The 20222-nt window shown below is 41.2% G+C and overlaps 2 protein-coding genes across 3 annotated transcripts; both read right to left on the reverse strand.

Annotated features, from left to right (window-relative positions):
• Positions 1 to 727: 727 nt before the first annotated feature.
• CH25H (cholesterol 25-hydroxylase) lies at positions 728 to 4252 on the reverse strand. 2 transcript variants are annotated; one of them, XM_079312896.1, is made up of 3 exons: positions 4161 to 4176; positions 3192 to 3285; positions 728 to 2218 (listed from the first exon to the last, which is right to left on the reverse strand). In XM_079312896.1, the coding sequence occupies exon 3, from the start codon at positions 2094 to 2096 to the stop codon at positions 1272 to 1274; it is 825 nt and encodes a 274-aa protein (XP_079169022.1). In that variant the 5' UTR covers positions 2097 to 2218; positions 3192 to 3285; positions 4161 to 4176; the 3' UTR covers positions 728 to 1271. The 2 variants fall into 2 exon arrangements, with proteins under 2 accessions (XP_079169022.1, XP_079169021.1); XM_079312895.1 differs by having other exon boundaries at positions 3192 to 4252.
• Positions 4253 to 8145: 3893 nt separating this feature from the next.
• Positions 8146 to 19714, reverse strand: LIPA (lipase A, lysosomal acid type). The gene is made up of 9 exons (XM_079312889.1): positions 19473 to 19714; positions 17943 to 18063; positions 14738 to 14936; positions 14356 to 14465; positions 13624 to 13760; positions 12058 to 12204; positions 11676 to 11747; positions 10555 to 10626; positions 8146 to 9809 (listed from the first exon to the last, which is right to left on the reverse strand). Exons 1-9 carry the CDS (start codon positions 19575 to 19577, stop codon positions 9570 to 9572), a joined length of 1203 nt encoding a protein of 400 aa, XP_079169015.1. The 5' UTR covers positions 19578 to 19714; the 3' UTR covers positions 8146 to 9569.
• Positions 19715 to 20222: the final 508 nt, after the last annotated feature.

Raw genomic sequence — 20222 nt, forward strand, 5'->3', positions numbered from 1 at the left:
TTCTATTCCCCTGAAATCTGCTAGAAAGAAACATCTACTTTTAGAAACCCTGTTTATATTCCTTGACAGGATTTTGCATGCAAGTAACAATTAATTGATATGATTGTGAAGGATCAATACCCCCATTTAAGGGGTTGCTTAGTAAAAATTATTTAAGCTTCTCAAAAATGAAATAATAAAATTTCACTATGACTTTTTAAACTGCATTCCTCAATAATATATTTCTACAAAATTGAAAACTATTTTAAAATAACACATGCCTCTGGAGAAAAAGTAAATTACTCACTTTTGAAATATATTACAGTATTTTAATGATAAAGGTCTGTAACTCTGAAATTAAAAGGAATGTCAGAGTCTTTTCCAAGGTAACAAGGGAAAAGACAAGAGGAAATGGCCTCATATTGTGGCAGGGGAGGTTTAGATTGGATATGAAGTTCTTCACTGAGGGTTGTCAAGCACAGGAACAGGCTGCCCAGGGAAGTGGCTGACTCACCATCCCTGGAGGTATTTAAAAGATCTGTATATGGGGCACATAGAGCAGAGTCTAGTGGTGAACTTGCCAGTGTTAGGGTAATGGTTGGACTCTATCTTAGAGATCTTTTCCAACCTAAACAATTATATGATTTTATAATTCAAATACATGACACCTATGCAAAAGGAACTATACCTGTTCCTAATATGAACAGAGAAATTAATAAAATTAAACACAACGTGATTTTTAAAGAATGAATATATTTATTCTCTATCAAAAAGAGACAGTACATCAAGATAAAAAATATAAATAACAAAATCATTTAACAGATAGCCAGCCACCATGACTTGGCAGCAATATTTTGCAAAATCACTGCGCAATAATTTTCTCTGGCAGATTAAACTCCACAAAATACATGATGTGTACCTTTTCTGTTTACATCATAAATCATCCTACAAGAGTAAGATAATGTTCTGGCGTATGCATAAAACATCATACAGCAACATGATATATGCTTTATGAAAGCTGGAAAGAAGGAAAGGAGAGAGAATGTCTCTTAATGCTTCCCTTAAACCTTTAACTCAAATTTAAGCAACAGATATTCACTTTGCCATTTGCATTCCCTTAACAAAGGCAGATCCAAGTACACACACAAATACACATATATTAAGAGGATTTGTTATAAATAGCTATTGCTTTTATAGGCAGCTTTAAATATACAATCTTCTGTATGTCTTTAAAAAAATAATGTCCCAGTTAAGTCTATAAAAAATAAGAGTTCAAGCACAGGTAAGTAATCTTAATGAGCATGTGACTCTGTGAATGTCCCAAAGAGTTTGTCCCAGTGAGTGAAGTAAGGAGCATAGTTTGATTTGAATTTCAGATGGTGGAGATCGTGATGTGGCGCTCCGCCGTACAATCCAAAAGGCACAAGTCGGTGAGTTGACCACGGCAGGTCATATCCAGAATGGTCCTCCACTGACAAACCAATGTTTACAAGGAAGAAAATCATTTCTGTCAAGGGATGGCATCCGAGGAGCAGTGGGTTTATAGCAGCAAAAAATCCCAGAGAGAGCAGCTCCCATACGCTGGAATACTGCGTGGTAAGGGCGAAGGTCGACACGTGCTTGTGATGCACCTTGTGGAAGGTCTTGTAGAGCCAGGGCACCTTGTGATGAAGCAAATGCCACAGGAAGTATTCAAAATCAAATAGCAGCAGACAAACTGCTACTTGCAGCAGGACTTCAGGCAGCTCTGGAGCTGTCACTGGTAGATTCATGGGTCTCCAGTACCAGTGTAGGAATGTCACCGGGAAGATCAAAACAACATGGTGATACACGCTTTGAATAATGCAAGGCACCATCATTCGAAGACTTGGATAGCTCTGGGGCTGGATTTTGTATTTTCTCAAGTCTGGCAGTCTGATGCTTAAAAAGTCCAGCACAACATATGGAAGACAGAAAGCCATGTATGCTGTAAAGGAAAACAGCACTGGAAAGAACGGTGACTTGATCAGCGGCTCCTTTGCAGTGACAAAGTCCCAAAGAGACTGCAGGCACAACCTGTCCCTCTGCCCCTCCATGGGAGAGCTGAGCAGCACTCGCTGTGGCAGGCTGCAGTTCATGCTGCTTGCAGTCTGAGGCAGCTGGAAATCCTGCACGCTTTTATGTAGCCTGTTCTACCAGCGGCTCCACCTCCAAAACTCTGACATGGCAACGTGCATCGTTAAAGGGGAAGTTCTCTTTCCTGCCATATAGAAGACAATACAATGCATTAAGATCTCAGAAAGAATTAGCTGACCAAGGTTAGCAGCAGAGCTCTACAGGAGATTTGCACAGTAGGAAAAATAAGCAAAGTGCAGAAATCTAATGCTGGAATTCAGAGAAAGAGTTGGAACATCTTCCACTCCACTTAGTGCAGACACTTTAAAAGTTGCTATTTTTACCAATTTTGAATTGTGGTATCCTTTGTGATCCTTTTGCCTTTATAGATAATTAACAATAAAAATTAACTTCTTTTTTTTTTAATGCAACTGCTAGCTAAACAGGTCTAACCTCTGGAGATCTGGTGGGTAATGGCTCTGTGCAAACACATATTTTCCTAATGATTCCTTAATTATCAAATAGCCCTAGTTAATAAGACATTCCAGTCTGGATGTAGTGGCTGTGACTTATCTCCATCAAATATGACATTTGAGGTCATGTTCTCCTTTTAAGTACCTCTATTTACTTGACATGGAAAAATTCATGTGACATGACTAGATGTAAAATTGAGCCAACCAATTTTGAAGAACATAAGATCCCTCAGTTGCCAAGGAGAATACAGGGTAAAATCTCATTATGCTTCCAGACAAATGCTTAGTGGCCAGTATTATCACATTATTACAATATTCACTCCATATCTCAACTGCTCTATTAGCAAGTTGATACAAAAATCCTTCTTTACCCATGTATCAAACTAACATATGCACTTAAAAGATCCACCAGTTAGACCTATGTCCTTTAAAGGACCTTCCTCTGACCACATGCAAGCACACCACAGGCAGAAGCCAGCAGGCTTGACTTCAACATTCCTAATTTGCTAAAAACATTTAGAGGTAAGTGATGGAAGTTTTGATTTAACCACTAAGACATCATTTCTTTTGTGCTTTTAGAAAAAGAAAACAAAGCTTTGAACATTTAGGGAAACAAAGCTTGCCATAAGTTTCCTATGAACTCACCTCTTTTGTCAGTAAAGCATTTATTCTAATATTGGAAATGAGGTCAATTTCCTGGATGACTTTATTAGCTTGTTCAGATGATTTTACTTCTTGGCTAATCAGAAAATAAATCTGATGGGATAAATGTAACACTGTAGCTCCTTGCTTCTGAATAATTAAGAATGATTAATTAGCAGTGACCTCTACTGAATATGCATAAATTTGTAACACAAGTTTGCTGTTCTCTGTTCAATAGATTCTGTTCTCTCCTTCGGCTTCAAGAATTTTACTTAAGCAGTAACATTATCTGTGCTATTATACAGGCAATCAGTAGGTCCTTGTTGGAGACAGATTTCTACCTGTTCCATATATATTTTGGAATTCAGATTCCTTGCTTTATGAGACTGTTCTGTTGAATAAATTTATTTAGAGCACTAACCATTGTAAATTAAAACCCGGTGCAAGACCCTAATCTAACAGATGAGGATCTACACCCAAGAGCTTCATTTCAATCTTCTGGCTGCATTTTATCCTAATCTCTATTACACAATAAGGCATTTATAACACGATTACCACCTGGGTCCAGGAATATTCATGTTGAATATTTCTGTTGACTTATACCGTCACAATCAAAAATTAAGTCTCTCAGGTGGGATAAGTGATCCTCTCTTTTATTGGAATTTTGCAGGGCATCAATTTATTCTGAAATGTATTCTAAATCTCACTAAAGGGAGATCCACATAAATTGCTCAGCTGCCTTAAAGACACTTCTCTGGCTAATCCCTACAGATACCTGAAGCCCCAAAAAGTTTTAGAGCCACTGCTGCCCACAAGCGAAATTTTAAAGAATAGGCGTTTTGCCTGATTAGGCCATTGAAAAATATTCTTAAATCCCTTAAGGAAAATTAACGTAACTCTGCAGTGCTGGGATAGTTTCTAGGGTACCCTGCAGCACAAAGCCCGAGCAAGGCGCAGGCGAGCAGCGCTTACCTGGGGGACTGGCACCGCCCCGAGACCGCCCGGCTTGCCGGGGAACCCGCCTGGGACAGCTCATCCTCCCATCACAGAGCACAGACCCTCCTCATCCTCCAGAACCCCAGCCCCAGCCGCCCGGGACAGCTCATCCTCCCATCAGAGAGCACAGACCCTCCTCATCCTCCAGAACCCCAGCCCCAGCCGCCCGGGACAGCTCATCCTCCCATCACAGAGCACAGACCCTCCTCATCCTCCAGAACCCCAGCCCCAGCCGTCTGGCTGAGCCGCCGAATAGCACTGACCGCGTATCTCTGCTCTGCTAACTTCAGTTTCCTTGTCAGCACAAGGTATGAGACACACACACGCGCACACAAAGTACACACAAACCCTTTCGGTATCTAACTCAGCAACACAACCCAGCTTTCCTCACTCACAACGCTGCCAAACTTTCCCATGTGTTGCAGGAATCTAAATGGCTCTCTCAAAAACTCACTCCTGCTACACAGTTTAGGTTGAAGGGCACATAGTTTGGAATGAGGCCCCACAAAGGGTCTTAAATAGATTCCACATGAGCACAAGATGCAAGCACCTACCCCAGGCTGCACTGTTAGCTACGAGCTATATCATAAACAGCGCAATACTACGGCGAGTAGGAGGAAAATGAGAGAAAGTTAGCGGGAGGGGAAACTAGAATTAATTAACATACTGAAACTAATACAGCATCAGAGGGAAAAACTCTTTTTCCATCCTCCTCTGTATGGTAGTATTATTGTTGTACCAGGGGTTAACATCCCAGAACATGCCCAGCCTTCTACCGGGACAAGCGGGCTGGAGGCTTGCCCAGGACCGGCACCAGGGACGCAGGACAGGCACCGGCAGCAGCGGCAGCGCCTGCCCTGGTTTGAAAGGGAGCTGTTACCGTGCTGGCACAGCGCGGGGATCACGCCCGGACTCACCTGCCCGCCGAGCCGGTGCGGGGCATCCCGCCCGGTCCCCCCGGTCCCGCCCCTGGCCCGGTCTGCCCGGAGCGGCAGCGCCGCCCAGCGCCAGCGCAGGGTAACGGCACCGGGAAACGCCGCCGGGCGCAAAGCCCCGGGGACAGCGAACCACCCTGCGCGGCAGCAGCACCGGCAGCAGGCGGTGCGCCTGACACAGCCTCTACAGGTGTAATGGCTTTGGACCCCATCTTAGAGGTCTTTTCTAACCCCAAATGATTCTACGATTCTAACCTACAGCCCCCTTCTGTTTACTTAATCTGCATATGCAAACGCAGGATATGGATACAAATAAACGAGATTAAACTTTTCTCCTCGCATCCTTGGTAAAGTAGCTTGAAGCCTGAGCCCACGGGGATGCTGAGAATTTCAGGATGAACGCACATTCTTCTTCAGTTCTGATTAAAAAATTTAGCCTAAACACAAAATACTTTTTTAACAGAACCGACACATTTGCTTTATCAAATTCTTAATCTCCGCCTTCCTTCCCAAGCTTCACTGAAAACCTCTCCAGATAGTCAAAAGCACAATCAAAAGTCTAATTAATTTTGAGCCATAGCTGATGATGGAAAACTGACAGTGAAGTAAATTGCTAATTGTCAAGCTTTACCTTAACAGGATCAGTTTTCAAAATAATAACCACCAGGAAAATATCCTAAAATTCTTTCATTCAAAATTAACTCAGGAATGAATAATTTATTTGCATTCTCAGCCACTTACAGACATAATTTATGGAAGAGTTAGAACCCAATGCAGACACTTCCACTCAGAAAATAAAAATTAGGCAATCGTGTTACAGGTGTGGCTAGTGTCCATCCAACCTTCACAATTTTTCATTTCATTGATAATTTCAATGATTTTGGTCATATAAAGTTTTATGAAAATAGGCTGCCAGGAAGAAAGGCAAGCTCCTGAAGGGCAATGCTGCAGCATGAGTTTGTATTTTATAAGACAATGAAGGGAAAAGACATTATGAATGCTTTCATTACCAGAAAATCTTCTACCAAGAGCCATTTTATTAGATATCCAAAAACCTGTACAGCTATCAAGGTTTCTCTCTCACATCTTGCAGAGTAAAGCCATTTGTAACTTTTTATGATATGAAGGTACTTCTGTTTCATTTGGAGGGCTTTGGGGTTTATGTTTTTTGTTATGGCACATTCACTATAAATAATTTATACAAAAATTTTGTTTCCCAAACTGACAAAACTGTTCCTCTTACAGGGCCCAAGTAATGTAGGAGGTCTGTTTTACCACCTCTTCCTATGCTGAGGCACTTCAATACTGCTTGAGTTGATGTATAAACTTTTATCAGTGTTATCACTAGCCATGGAATCACTAACCAGTGTGAAAATGGTCTGCATGGAGCTGGTACACCATTCAGTACTCCACTAACAAACACACTCCACCATCCTCAGGCCTCCTGCAGGAAATGAACACTGTAAATATACTTGCAGATGACTACAAAAAAATCCTTGTAAAGTTCCAAGCACAACATGAGGACAAAGCCATGTCTTTATGTCTGTGCTATCCCTCATGTCTGGTTGTTGTACATCTCTCAGACAAAGCCCTGGACCGTGCATTGTCTTCAGCTGCACACAGGTCTGTGAGTGATAATCCATCACTGAACAGGGACTGCTTTCTTTGCCTTTCCAGCAGTCACTAAATGCTGAGACCAAGCCAGCACAAAGTGTCCCATGCCCTGTTAAGCCAGTGAACTTTTATACTGTCCAAAGCTGATGTTCAGCCAACCTTCAACAGCACAGACATACCTGTTACACAGACCTGTTACACACAGAGGTCTGTAAAACAATATTTAGGATCTGCTTAGAAAAATGTACTATTCATCACTGAACTCTTAATTCATCACAGGTGATTCTATAGACCAAGCTTCTCACTTGTCTCCTCTTTCAGGGTATCTTAATTTTTACTGACACCTCGCCAAGTTTCTCACACACAAGGCCTGCAATTTTAGTGAGTCAGAGACAACAAAAGCAGCTCACCATTCCAAAACTACCCTTACTTCAGTGAAGCAGAGAAGCTCCATAATGGCTTTTGTGTAAAGCTTCTAGTATCCTGGCTTTATTTGCAGGTACACAGGATGCTCATCATCTGGCAAAGGTGATAACACAAAGGATTTAATACACTCAGTCTCAACTGCACAACTACAGTATTCAGAATGCACACAAAGGTACAGCCTGAGCACATTTATTACTGAAGGTGACAAAGGTCAAAAGGTGGTTCATGTGTACTGTTGGCAAAGATTAGCTCTCTGCCTTATTGTGATTAAGTGTCATTTATGAGATTACCAGACAGTCTGTTAAGCAATCCAATTACTCAAGGTTTAAGAATATGATACAAGAAGCTTTCCACCACGTCAGTGGTTTAGAAGAAGCCTCACCTGAAGGCTTAGAAAATAACTCTGTCTTGTAATTATTTACAGTTAGCACCTTACTTAAAAGTATCAGAGAAGTCCACCTAAATAAGAACGGCCTTTTAAGCTAGGGAAAAGCTTCTTTCATGGAAAAAGTAATATGGAAGTTTACTTGGCTATTTTACTTTTCTTCTGTACTTGTTCTATGGATTAATAGTTGTGAAAAATAGACTTGTCTTTCTGAATTCTGTCCCAAAGATTCCCATGCATTTATGAAACAGAAGTGAAACACCACACCACTCCAAACTCCAAGCAGGTCTCATGTTTATTGAAATAGCTCAAGCTTAATAAACATGATGCACATGGCTCTTGCCATACCACATACACTCACAACTGTTAAATTAGCCACCTTGGATTCCTACAGAAGCTTCCTTTCAGCACAGCAAAGTAAAGCACATCTGGCTGATACAAATGTAAAGCAGACTTAAAGGCATGAACCACTTTGTCCCTAAACAACACCTGAGAATTCCCTGAGTCTGAATTAGGAATCAAAAAAATCCAAAACAAAACAACAACAACAACACAAAAAAAACCCCAGACAAACAAAACCACCCACCACAAACCAAAAGTACCCCAACAAAACAAACAAAAACCCACAAAGAAACAAGTCCTAATTTACAACCCATGTCTATTTCTGTGAATTTTTTTATTTTTTTAATTTTTTTTTTTTTTTACAAAATAAGTTTGCTTCAATTTAAAATGCATTATTTCCTATGACATGTAGAAAGGCTCTTTATCCTGTTGGGATTACTGAAGAAATCTGGATTGAATCCAACAATGGCACAGAAACTATCATCTGAACTGAGGCCACTGACTCTGGAGATGGTTCATTTGGCATAGAACTTTTATGCATCTCAGAGGAACCAAAGTCCTCTGTACAATCAATGAAAAGTCCAAAGTCAGACTCCTGAGGCAGATGTGAATCCTCTTCCCCATTAAAAGGGGTCTTAGCCCCAGTTTGAAATAGAAACTGAGACAAATTGAGTTGCTGTAATACTGTCAGACTTCTCCAGGCAGTTATTCAGTTCTTGAAAGCAGTGGTGGGGAGCATCCTATAAGCAGTTAAGAAGTAAACAGATCTGCAATGCAGCTGACAATTAAGGGAAAAGTCCACAGAAATTAAGTCACTCAAGCTGTAGAATTAATGCTTTGGCTCTTCTGTCACCAGCAGCAGACTGGGGGAGCTTGTTTTCTAGCTAGTGGTCAGTGCAAATCACAAGTGTGTTACATCACTCTCCTCGAAAGCCACAATCTATTGACAAAGTTAACTGAAAGTGGTTTTGTTTGAACATTACTCTTGTTCCAGGAATCTGCCAGGGCAAATTGTAACCTCTATCCACAGCTGGTTATGTGAAACACTAGAGGCTTCAGGGACACCATCAAAGCAAGAAAATGCAACAATGAATTAGTCCCAAAATCAGAAATGTTACCTGATAGTGGTTTCTCTGGCTTCACCACACTTCTTCTGGGCAATATTGAAAAGGGAAGCAATCTGATTTTATGTGATGGCTAAAATAATACCACAGCAAAAAGTCACTAAGTGCTTTGTAAAGTGCCAGCACCAAATAGCTCACTGCAGTACAAGAAGTACTTCTCAAAGGTACTTAGAATTGGCCATGTACTGAGAAATGGCCATGTTTTATGCACAGTGAAATACTTGTTCTAAGTGTCAAGCACCTGAGGTGCTCAATGGACTAACTTATCTAATTTGTCTTTCAGACAGGTGACCAAATTTACGTGCACATGACATACTTCTTTTGTGCTAAGTCCTACTGCTGTGATTTGAGTACCATGCCACAGTGTGCAAAATCAGCAAAATACTGTGAAGAGAGAGAATTAATACTGAGAAAAAACAACCAAATATAAATCCAAGTCAGTAATCATTGCTGGCATTTTAAAAATGCATCATTCTAAGCAATGTAGTATTATTGCCAGAAAAGTGTATTTTCCAAAAACTGACAAATTCCTGGTGAGCCAATACTGTGAAATTCCATGTCAGTTTAGAGATAACTTCCTCATCATGTTAATTATTTCATTATACATGCGGTAAGGTGCATCAAGGCCCCAGATGAAATCCAAATGTTCCCACTCTGGAATGTTTTTGTGGTAAACCAAATTGGTGATCTGAGTCAGCAGCATAGCAACATCCTTTGGGTCTGCCAGCCAGTCCTGTCCACCAGTCCACACTGCAGTTGGTACAGTCATGTCTCTTATTTTGTAGAAAGGAGGAGTAGACTGAGGAGAGGGAAAATTAAAAGAAAGCATTAAAAAAAAAAAAAATCTTCACTATAACCTACACTGCCAGTGTAACACATTAGCAACTACAAGAATGTGTCAGATACTCATTTTCTCTCTTGGGCAGGTAGAGATGGAGTCCTGGCTCAACCAAAAATGTAACTGCAAGAGCCCTGCAATATTATAGCATGTGAAGCAGTAAAGATGTGGTTTGAGGAGTTTACAAAGACAGCAGCATCTCAGAGAATGCATCCCATACAAGGGACTTCAATTCTAAGGCCAAAAGTGACTGTTTCTCTGAAAGTATGATACTGCAGTATTTTGCAGTCACTAAGAGACAAAGGGAAAAATATTTTTGGCATTGCACACAGCAATTTAGAAACAAAAATGCATGAGACTAAACAGACTAAAAATAAACAATACACATGAACTGACAGCTTGTGCCTTATGATGAGAAGTGCAGGAGGATCTCATGATCTAGGCTGGCAGGACTTTCCCTCAAGAAAGTGTGTGCCACTACAGCTTCATATCCAAATATGAGCCCCACACTGACTTAGGACTACCTCTGAGCTCTACAGTCCCAGCTGGTTTCTTTTTTTGTTGTTTTGGAAAAATTAGATCTCCAGTCTGGTTATTGGCTAACACTAACAGCTCTTTAGCACACAGGTTAAATACAGCACCCAGAGAAGTGTCCAAGGACTATCTTCTGTGACACTCTAGAATTATAGATGTAAAAGATGTCTACCTGGTTATAGTGAGCCATATTTGCAGCTTTGCTTCCCCAGTCATAAGCTTTCAGTTCCCCAGTCCTCACAGCCTAGAAATAAAAAAATACACAAAGAACTGCAACACTACTACCACAAGAATAAAAAAGCGTAGTCATCTGGAGAACTGGCAATGACAACCTACACAAGAAACAGTGGAATGCCAAATATTAACAAGGACAAGTGTCACTGCTTTGCCCAGTGTCACAGGAATGGGAAACATTAACATTCAATACTATTACACTTTGTCCCTTAAGATTTCAGACTCTCTCATAGCAACAGTAGAAAAGACTAAGGAAAACAGCTTAATGAATCCAAAGCCAGGATGTGGCAGCTCCATGTTTATTTCTGAAATATTTACCTTTTATCTAAATGTGTACGAATAAAGCAGGGAGCTTTCTCAGCATGCCTACTCTGCATAATTTACCATCTACTTTTTTTTCAGAAATAGGAGTTCATATAATAGGGATCTAGAAAAAAAAAAAAATCTTCACAAGTTTCTTTCTGAGCCAACCCTTGAACAGCTGTGTACAGCAGAACACTTTCTCTGATTAGGTGACCAAATTCAGTACAAAATCACAAGTAGCACTGACCACTGATTCCATGGCAAATGTCTCATTTGTCAGCCTGCTGACCAAGCTTAAGGCACAACAGCATCACAGGCATGAAACTGTGCATTGAGATGAACATCAAAATATACTATTAAAATATAAAACAAAGCCAAACAGAATAGAAAGAAATTCTGCTGCTTTTCACTGGCTAAAAATACAACTTGTAATCAAAACAGGGTTTGCTAAAAGGGAAACAAATACTCATTACAGCATCTCTCTGAGGTAAGTTATTCTGCTGCATTTTTTGTTGGTTCAGGTACTTCCAGTTACAATATTTTCAAATAAACAGGGAAGAGGGATGAATCACCATAAATCCTTATTATGAAAGCAGCTGCAGTGAACAACTGCCATTCTAAATTTTGGCAGTTCCAAATTTCATTTGGGCTAGACTGCAAATATATTTTAGCATTTTATTTCATTTAAATATCAGACACATCAATATTGTACAAACAAACTAGAGTCAAGGGCACTTTAGATTCTGGAAACCCTACCTGGCTCCAGTGAATCATGTTTTGTACAGATGTTCCAGCAGGGCAGTGTGTTGAATACACATCCACTCGGCTCTGCAACAAGAGCATTTACATGGTTTACTCTTCCTCAGAGTGCATCAGTCCTACCCACTGCTGCTTCCTGAACAAAAACCAAACTATTCCATTCCACTTAAAGCTTAGAAACAAAAGTTAACTGGAGCCATACATAAAGATGAGATAAGAAGTTAAAACATTTGGGGGATTAATTGTATTGAAAAACAGAACTCTCAAGCTGAATTTTAAACCTAATAATGGTATCCCTTAAGCATTTTTTATATATTCAGTCAATACTGTGTTAGAGTTCACAATAACTTAGCTATTAAAGAAAGTCACTAGAACACACCATATTCAAGTTTCTCTCATTGAAACCACACAGAAGAAAGAATAGGTTGCCACAAAGGTCATCCAGTATTCTGTGGGTGCAAACGTGGGTAGCAAGCCACTTCAGCAAGGAATTCTGAGGGAGGAATTGTTTCTTTCCAAACATGTCCTACAAAATAACAAAGACATAGGACAAACATGTAATTGCACAGAATGACCTATTTTCAGTTTTTACACTCTTGAGGTAATTATTTGCAATTGCACTGGTGACAGGTGTGTCATATGAAAATCATTGATCTCCTTATCAGCATTGTCATGGTTACTGCTTCTGCTATAAAAGGTGCAGTACATTAACCCCACAAAGAGTACATGGGAACTGGAAAAATCTTGCAAGAATTTCAAACCTAACCTCAAATTTCAAATTTTAAATTCAATAATTCACAGTTATACTGTACAGTTTTTTGTCATTGGATTGTTTAAGGCTAAAGTATATTAAGTTCTGCTTGCTGATCTTAAATGGATTTGTACTTGCAATTTTCTCTCTTCAAACCATGAGAGAAAAACAAGTTGCATGAGATGTGGTGACCACTTCCTCTTGATGGTTATTTTTAAAATGTCCAAGCATTTTAAAATGTCCCACTGAAAACTTCCTTAAAAGTGACACAGCTCCTTAAAGACATGACTAACCCATGGGCTTGTCACTGTCAGGTTCTCCCTGCACTTCAGTTTTTTGCAAGTCACAATGATAATCAAGTTCTTCAGCAAAACATGAACATCTGCACAAGGTAGATGATCAGCTGCCAGTCTCATTAGACAAAACCCATCATGCAAGGAATAGGAAATCACAATGATTAGTGCTGCTTTTATGTTAACTGCCTTTAGAGCAAGGAAGTAGGACTACAGACAGACTTTAAATCAATATAAGCTAGATCACAAGGGGGTTTATGTCACAGAACAAACAGCTCTGTGTGAGAATCTCCATGAGTGGTGGAAATTAAAGTGATGGTTAAAAATGACAGACAGCAGGGTGTTCACAATGTCTGACTTCAGGCATCTACTGCAGCCTGCCTCATTCCCCTTGAAGTTAATGGGGAAGAGGTAAACTACTCCAGAGGATGATTCACAGCATCTAAATAAAGCTGTTGCTCTTAGTCACCCTCTGAAGGACCATCTTCCAATACTAAATAGCTGATTGTGAAACAAATCTGTTAAAGTTCATGACAATTCATGATCTGTATTCTGTATACAGATATTATACAACTCTTCTAAAACACAGTGACTAGTTAATCATATGATTTCCCTAGCTTAAATTCTAGAAACATGTAAATGGAAAAATAACTTTATTCCATCTATTAAGCTGCAATTGTAAAATTACTACTTTCAACTGATGCAAATGGTCTCACTAGATGGTAATAAAGCTACAGAGGACACTGCTGACTTGGACACCATCATTATGGTAAATCTGACCCAGAATCCCAGTCATATGTTACTCTCTAATCCCCAGCTATAAACATTCTTTGCTATGCTCTTTTCAGATAGAAAGGGGCATACATCATTTGGCTTGAAACATTTACACTCAAATACAAACCTTGAGCAGCATGTCAGGAAACAATCCAAATTTTACCAGAGGGCTAGTGGCAAACTTGACTGTAGCTACAGGTGCCAAGGCAAAGAACATTTTGATTTTCTTAGCCAGCTGTGGCAAAGTTGAAAAAGCAGCAAAAGCTGTAAATAATATAAGAACGATTAACAAATCTCACTGGCACAAGTTAGGTAACAATTTTACCCAGCAGAAATTCTACAAAAACCTATGAGAAAGTGTGCAAAAGTATTTTAAGATTAATAGTTTGACTGCAGTATCTAGGATTAAGTTAAATAATGAAAATTAACCTAGTTATTATAAACACAGTAATTCAGAAGACTTGCTTTCTTCCAGAAAGCCATTTAAGGCTTACTAACCCAACATGCCTAGCTCCTTCTTATAGAATGTCTAAAGCACATGAGCCAGGCCTCACATGCAGCAAAATATTCTGGAAACAGGAATCTTTATTCTCTGTGCCTGATTAGTCTATTTTTTTAAAATAGTTGTACTGCCAACTACCTGTGACTTCAATTTATCATTCCAACAGCTTTCCACTTTTAAAAGAACACAGAAAGATTAAGTCTTTTCATTTGAATGCTGGCAAATATTCCAGAAAACCACTAAAACCCAAAAGCAGTAGTTGTCAAGAGCCCTAGTTTTTAATCACTAAACCACATATGTGGAACTTCATACTGTTTCAAACACAACATATTCTTATAAATGCATCTCTCCACATACCCATTGTGGTGCCCTGTGAATGGCCAATGTAAAATACTTGTTCCTGGCCAGTTTTCTTCAAAATAAAGTCCACTGAGGCTGGAATGTCATATTTAGCCATTTCATCAAAGCTACAAAGCAAAGACAGAAAGTCAGTTGTGTAAGAAATCAGTGAGGAGCTTTCCTGCACAGATCAGTTGTGAGGACATAAAGAAAAGCTTCTTTTGGATGAAACAGAACTCTGATGATTGAGTTTTCAGTTTTTTACTGACCACCTAAGCTTCAGCACACTATATCAACCTCAAAACTCCCCTTTAATGTCCCTACATGTGTGACAACACATATAATCAGAAAAAAATATTCTGCCAGTTCACAATGTGTCTAGATAGCAAAACAAGGATACCTGAAAACCCAGAATTCTTCCTGCTTCACTGTGAAGTGTATGTGTTTCCTGGACCAGGTGTTTCCTCTGCTGTTTCCCAGCCATACATCATAGCCAGCATCTGCCAGCATGAAGCCAAGGCTGTTGTAATCCAAGTTTGTGATCCAGTTGCTGGCATCTGCAAGCAAACCATGCTGCAGAAACACAGCAGGCCTTGGACCTGAAAAAGAAAGTGCTAGTGATGGATTCCTGTTCATTTGGCATTGCATACCTAAGAAAAATTCAAGTGAGCTATTGTAAGTCTGTTATAGATTTGCACGAGGGCATTTAATCTACTTGACTTAATCTTCCAAGAAGAGAAATTTGTATAATGGTCGTAGTGCCATGAAATCACATGCTTTTTCTCATTAAGAATTTTAAATTAGCAACTTCTTAGTTTCATAACTTGAAGCTCAAAACAGCCAAGTGTGCTATAAATAAACATGAGAAAAGCAGGAGCTACAAGGAAAATACAGGTAGCCCTTACAACTGTTTCAAGCTCACAGACTCAGAAAAGTGGCCCAAACACAGCAACAGTTTTAATATTTATGAATTTGGCCCTGCCCCCAAACCTGGGAAGGCATTCCCAGGTATGTGCTACGGAGGCCTTTGTTTTCCAATCAAAGCAATGCCAAACTATTGTGCTGAGATGTGGAAATCTCTGCAACTGGTACTGACATTATCTCTGTGAAACACCCTTCCATCACCAAAGCTGGGCAGAACATGATGAGCAGTTCAGTAGCCAAGAAAGGAATCTGTGTTTCAAAGGACTTTCTCCCCTTAATTTAAGCAGTTATAAGAACAACAGTTAAGACCCAGGTAGAATTTAGAAGACTGTCTTGACTTCCCTGTACTGAAAAGGAAAATGGCACCTTTATGAGGAATACAGATATAAAAATTGAAGGTTCCTGCTTATATACAAAGAAAATCAATTAACATCTAATGCCAAGGAGAAGCAAGGCCTTCAGAAACTACAAAGACCTGTCTCTGGATCTCACAGTAACACACACACAGTAACAGGTGTTTTGGCTTTTACTTCTGCTCTGAAAACAGGTAACATGACAACTAGCTCAATGTCAGAGATTACTCAGGAATTTACCTCCTCCAGTGACACATCACTCTGCTATGATACAGACTCATACAGAACTTCCTCCATTGATAATTTAGACTTGGATCTTTCAGCAGAAGCAGATAAATCTCAATTTCCAGTCACCTATATCATCCATCACAGGTCATGTCCATAAATGTTTGCTTCACGTTTCAAATTCCAAATCAACAATACTTTCATTTTCTGGAAATCTTTATATTTGTGGCAAGGAACCTTTTGAGTGCCTGTTTTTCCCATTTTTTTAAAAAACTCACATGGCATACTCTCCAGGCAAGCAGAGCAAGTGTCCAGCAGCACACAACTGGCACTGGAGACAGTAAAGTTCAACACAACTGTTTACTTTAGTAATTTAGTGGTTTATTGTCTAATACTAATAACTAATACTTTATTGTCTTATAGACAGGATTGTCAAGCCTCACATTGAATTTGTTTTCAGTAATGTTCCATTTACCATTGATACCTTCTTCCCTTTTACTAAACTCAGATGAACCAACTTTTGAATTTTTGAAGAACAGGCTCTCCTCAAGCTGTTATTGCTTGTTTCATAACATTGGAAGGGGAAAACTTTAACTGCCTTAATGCTTTAATTCTGTTCTCATATTAACCTCCAGTTTCTGACAGTTCCTTTTTCACTTTACCAAGCAGTCACCAGATCTCCACGTGAATTGCACAATCATATGACAAACTGATTCAGATGATAATAATGACTTTCTATCATTTATGATCCTAAAAACCCCAGAGGCTGAATAAAAAGGTGGGTCCTTTCTGCATAGGACATTTTGTTTTCTTCAATACAGACCCAAGAAGCCAAAGACAAATTTACTTCCACACCCTTCTTACCCACACTATGCAGTTGTTTTAGGGTTTTTTGCTAGTAAAACAAAAAATCCTTGATGTTTTGCTTTTGGGTTCTCTGTACAATTCCCTTTTTTTTTCCCCTGAAGAACTGTGGGCTTTGTTCCAAAACATCATGTGATGCATAATTCCAAGGAATCCTATTCCCATTATGCAGGTATTGCAAAAGAAAAATACGGTGTATATATGCTAAGTCAGCAGTAACACATCATTGGTATCTTTCTGAGAAAAGATACCAAGTCTATAAAAACTTAAGATCAACATGAACTTTGAAATCTTCATTCTCCCAGGAGCTCACACTTCCACAAATGTGGTCAGTAATCCTTGTTTTTTCAAATGAATGCACTCTGCAAAACATGAACTTGGGGTCGAGGGTGTGGTAAGGGGCATGTGAAGAATTCCCAAAAGTCAGGAAACTTCTGTTTACTTATGCCATCAATGAAGGATTCAACAAATTCAGCAGGCACAATGGCAACCTTTTTCCCCATGAGTTTCTCTGAAATTAAATACAAAGACACCTGCCAGTTTTGACAGGGCTCATCCATGCACTGATCTTTACACACTCCTTGTGAAAGACAACAGACAGTGCAAACATCCCAACTCATACAAAACCAAGAGATAAGCTCAGGAAGGCTGTTGCTTGGCCTTTGACAGGGAGAGGGTTTTTCCATAGGTCTCGTTCACACCCAAGGCTATAGGACAATCATAAATTTCTTCTAGGAGCTTCATGTTTTTACCTGTAATCCTAGGATTTTTTTCAGTCCTAAGTATTCTGAGGCTATCCTTAGAATATGTAACTTCTATGCAAATGGGCTGCTGTTATAAAAGTTTCTACAGACATTCATATAAGGGATGGTGGCAAGACTGGTAAATTCAGCCACTGCACAGAAACTGTTAATTCCATACACAGTGCAGGAGGATAGCAAGTCAAAAGGTATGTGTCTCTCTTCTTCCACATCTTCTCATTTTTAAAGCATTCTATCATTTAATGCTCATAAAAACCTTTGCCCATATTGCTCCCTTGTAAGTTTGAGCTTACATCACCACTATTCCCTCTGTCTCCCACCTCCTCATTTGTACACCCCCTGCATCTCCTCCATGGTTTTAAAACACAGTAGTAGTCCTTAATCTTTTTCTGGATTGCTACAGGAACAAAAGCTTTATAAATCAAAGACAGCTTTTCTATTTTCATTCACTCTTTTTCCGAACAGACGTAAATCTTACCTTCACTTCCTTCACGGCCTTTTCTTCCATAAGGTATTCTGTTAATGGAAAGAATATATCCATCTTCTGTTGTCACTTCATATTCCTCACTAGGGTATCCTCTGAAGATAATAATTTCACTCTGAGGAGAGGAAAAAAAAAAAAAACATCTTGGAACCAGACTGCCAGGCTCCTCAGTCCAGGAACACATGCAAAGTACCTTGGGTTTCTTCTAAAGACTGGAATGTGGAATTAAAGGGTGTGGTAGTAATGTGCCATCTGCCTATCAGGCAGATTTTCTTAATAAGACATCCCAGCACAGACTCAGGAAGGAGCCAGACTGAATCCCAGCAATCTGTAAGGATTCCCGAGACTGTCCCAGGCACATGGTGCTTACAGCAGGAAAGAACATGAAGTGCTGAAAAGTAGGTTATGGCAATGGGGCAAAACACCAAGAGCCAGATTTGTTAGGCAAAAATTGAAACTGCTCTCAAGAAAACAAGTAACAAATAAGTGAGGACAGAAGAAAGGCACTGGCACCACTGCAGCATCTAGAAGAAGAGAAGGACATGCCATTTCTTACCTTTTTCTTCTAAATTTATGCCCAGTGCAGAGCTTTTAAGTGACTTTGCTGTAAAAGCAAACAGGAGAATAATAACAAAAAGCTCCACACCTGTTTAATGCTATGATTTCATTAACTGGTTTAATCTCTCATCTCTTATGTCTTGGGCTTTGTTATTTTAATTTGATGTAAATCCACTAAGGCAGTGAATTTGCTTTTGTGACACCAACCATGCCTTGAGAAAATTTAAGAAATGCAAGACATGACCAGAGTTCTTCTCTTAGACTGCTGGGCAAGGAAGAGGAAAAGAATTTAAATGTGTCTTTAACTATTCACAGTAACATTAACATTCCAAAATGATTTTAAGGCTAAGTGCTATTCCAATGCTATTAGCCTTAGACTAAATTACTATTTGCAGTCCTTTAAACTATATTTACATGATCCAAGTACTTCTATTCTTTACACCTTAAGCATTTCTATCTGGAAACATTTTCTCATCTATGTAAAAAATTGGCACAGTTTAGACAAGAGGAAGAGCAGAGGAAAGAGCAATTCCGGCTACCAACAGGAAATATTTCAGGAGTTAGCTACTGCAGCAGAAGGTGAAGAAAGTTAAGAAAGCAAATCCCAAATGCGGGGAAGAGCAGTGGCGGGTAAGAACACACGAGCGTGGTGCTGCAATTTCACCGCGCTGCACGAACATCGCTTTCATAGCGGTTCCGAAAGACTGCCGCAAAGAGCCGCCAGCAAAAATCCACGGGTCTGGGGCAGAAAAAATGCGAGAGAAAGATCAAACACAGGCAACAGGGGAGCAAGAAGGACCTGGAAAGAGGAGCAGAGAGAGAGCAGGTGTCGGCGCTGGGTGCGAGGGCTGACAGCGGGCTGGCGCTGGCAGGTGGCCGCGCTGCCCGGCTCGCCCAGCCCGGCTCGCCCAGCCGCCCCCCGCCCCAGCCCGCAAGGCTCGGCCGCTGCTCCCCGCGGCCACTCACGATGTTCATGTTCGTTTCGGGGTCCACATTCCTCCTCCGTGCGCCGAACGCGGCCGAGCCGGCGACGCTCTGCAGCAGGAAAGCAGCGATAACCAGGCCCCGCATCCTCGTCCTGCGAGAAGAAGCCGGCGCTACGGCGGCTGCAAACGAGCCCGGCGGAGGCTTTTGTGGAACCGCTGGGTGACAGAGGCCGGCCGGGCCGGGCGGAGCCGCAGCGCGCAGGGAGCGGCGGGGGCGGCGCCGCCGGGCCGGGCTCGGCCCACACGGCTCGGCCCTATCGGCGGGGCCTTGGGCCGCCCGGCCCGCCGTGATTCAGCGCCAATCCCCCCGCCTCCCGCGCTCCATTTCCAGAAGCCTTGCAGCATCCAGAACCGAAGAATTGCTTCCCTGCCCTCCTCCTCTTGTGCATCCGCTCCGCCTCCGGGGCCTCGGGAGCCTCTGGAGCCCGCGCAGTGCCGCCCTGCGAGGCTCCGTGCAGAAAGCGGCTGCAGCAGCGGGGAGAGCCGCGGCGGTGCCGCCTCGCCCCGCGCTGCCCGGGGCCGCAGCGAGCATCCCCGGACACCGCACCGGGCACCGCACCAGGCACCACACCGGGCACCTGCACCGGGCACCTGCACCGGGCACCTGCACCGGGCACCGCACCAGGCACCGCACCGGGCACCGCACCGGGCACCTGCACCGAGCACCGCACCGGGCACCGCACCGGGCACAGTACCGGGCACAGTACCGGGCACCGCACCGGGCACAGTA

Source organism: Erithacus rubecula (assembly GCF_903797595.1).
Source record: "Erithacus rubecula genome assembly, chromosome: 9".
In the NCBI taxonomy this organism is placed as follows: Eukaryota; Metazoa; Chordata; class Aves; order Passeriformes; family Muscicapidae; genus Erithacus; species Erithacus rubecula.

Excerpts from the sequence above, each read along its gene's own strand:
- CH25H (XM_079312895.1), bottom strand. The coding sequence starts at position 2,096 with ATGAACTGCAGCCTGCCACAGCGAGTGCTGCTCAGCTCTCCCATGGAG.
- LIPA (XM_079312889.1), bottom strand. The coding sequence starts at position 19,577 with ATGCGGGGCCTGGTTATCGCTGCTTTCCTGCTGCAGAGCGTCGCCGGC. Across the intron at positions 14,466-14,737 it reads GAAGAATTCTGGGTTTTCAG|CTTTGATGAAATGGCTAAAT; the intron begins GTATCCTTGTTT and ends TTTGCTTTGTAG. Across the intron at positions 10,627-11,675 it reads ACATGATTCACTGGAGCCAG|GCTGTGAGGACTGGGGAACT; the intron begins GTAGGGTTTCCA and ends TTTTATTTCTAG.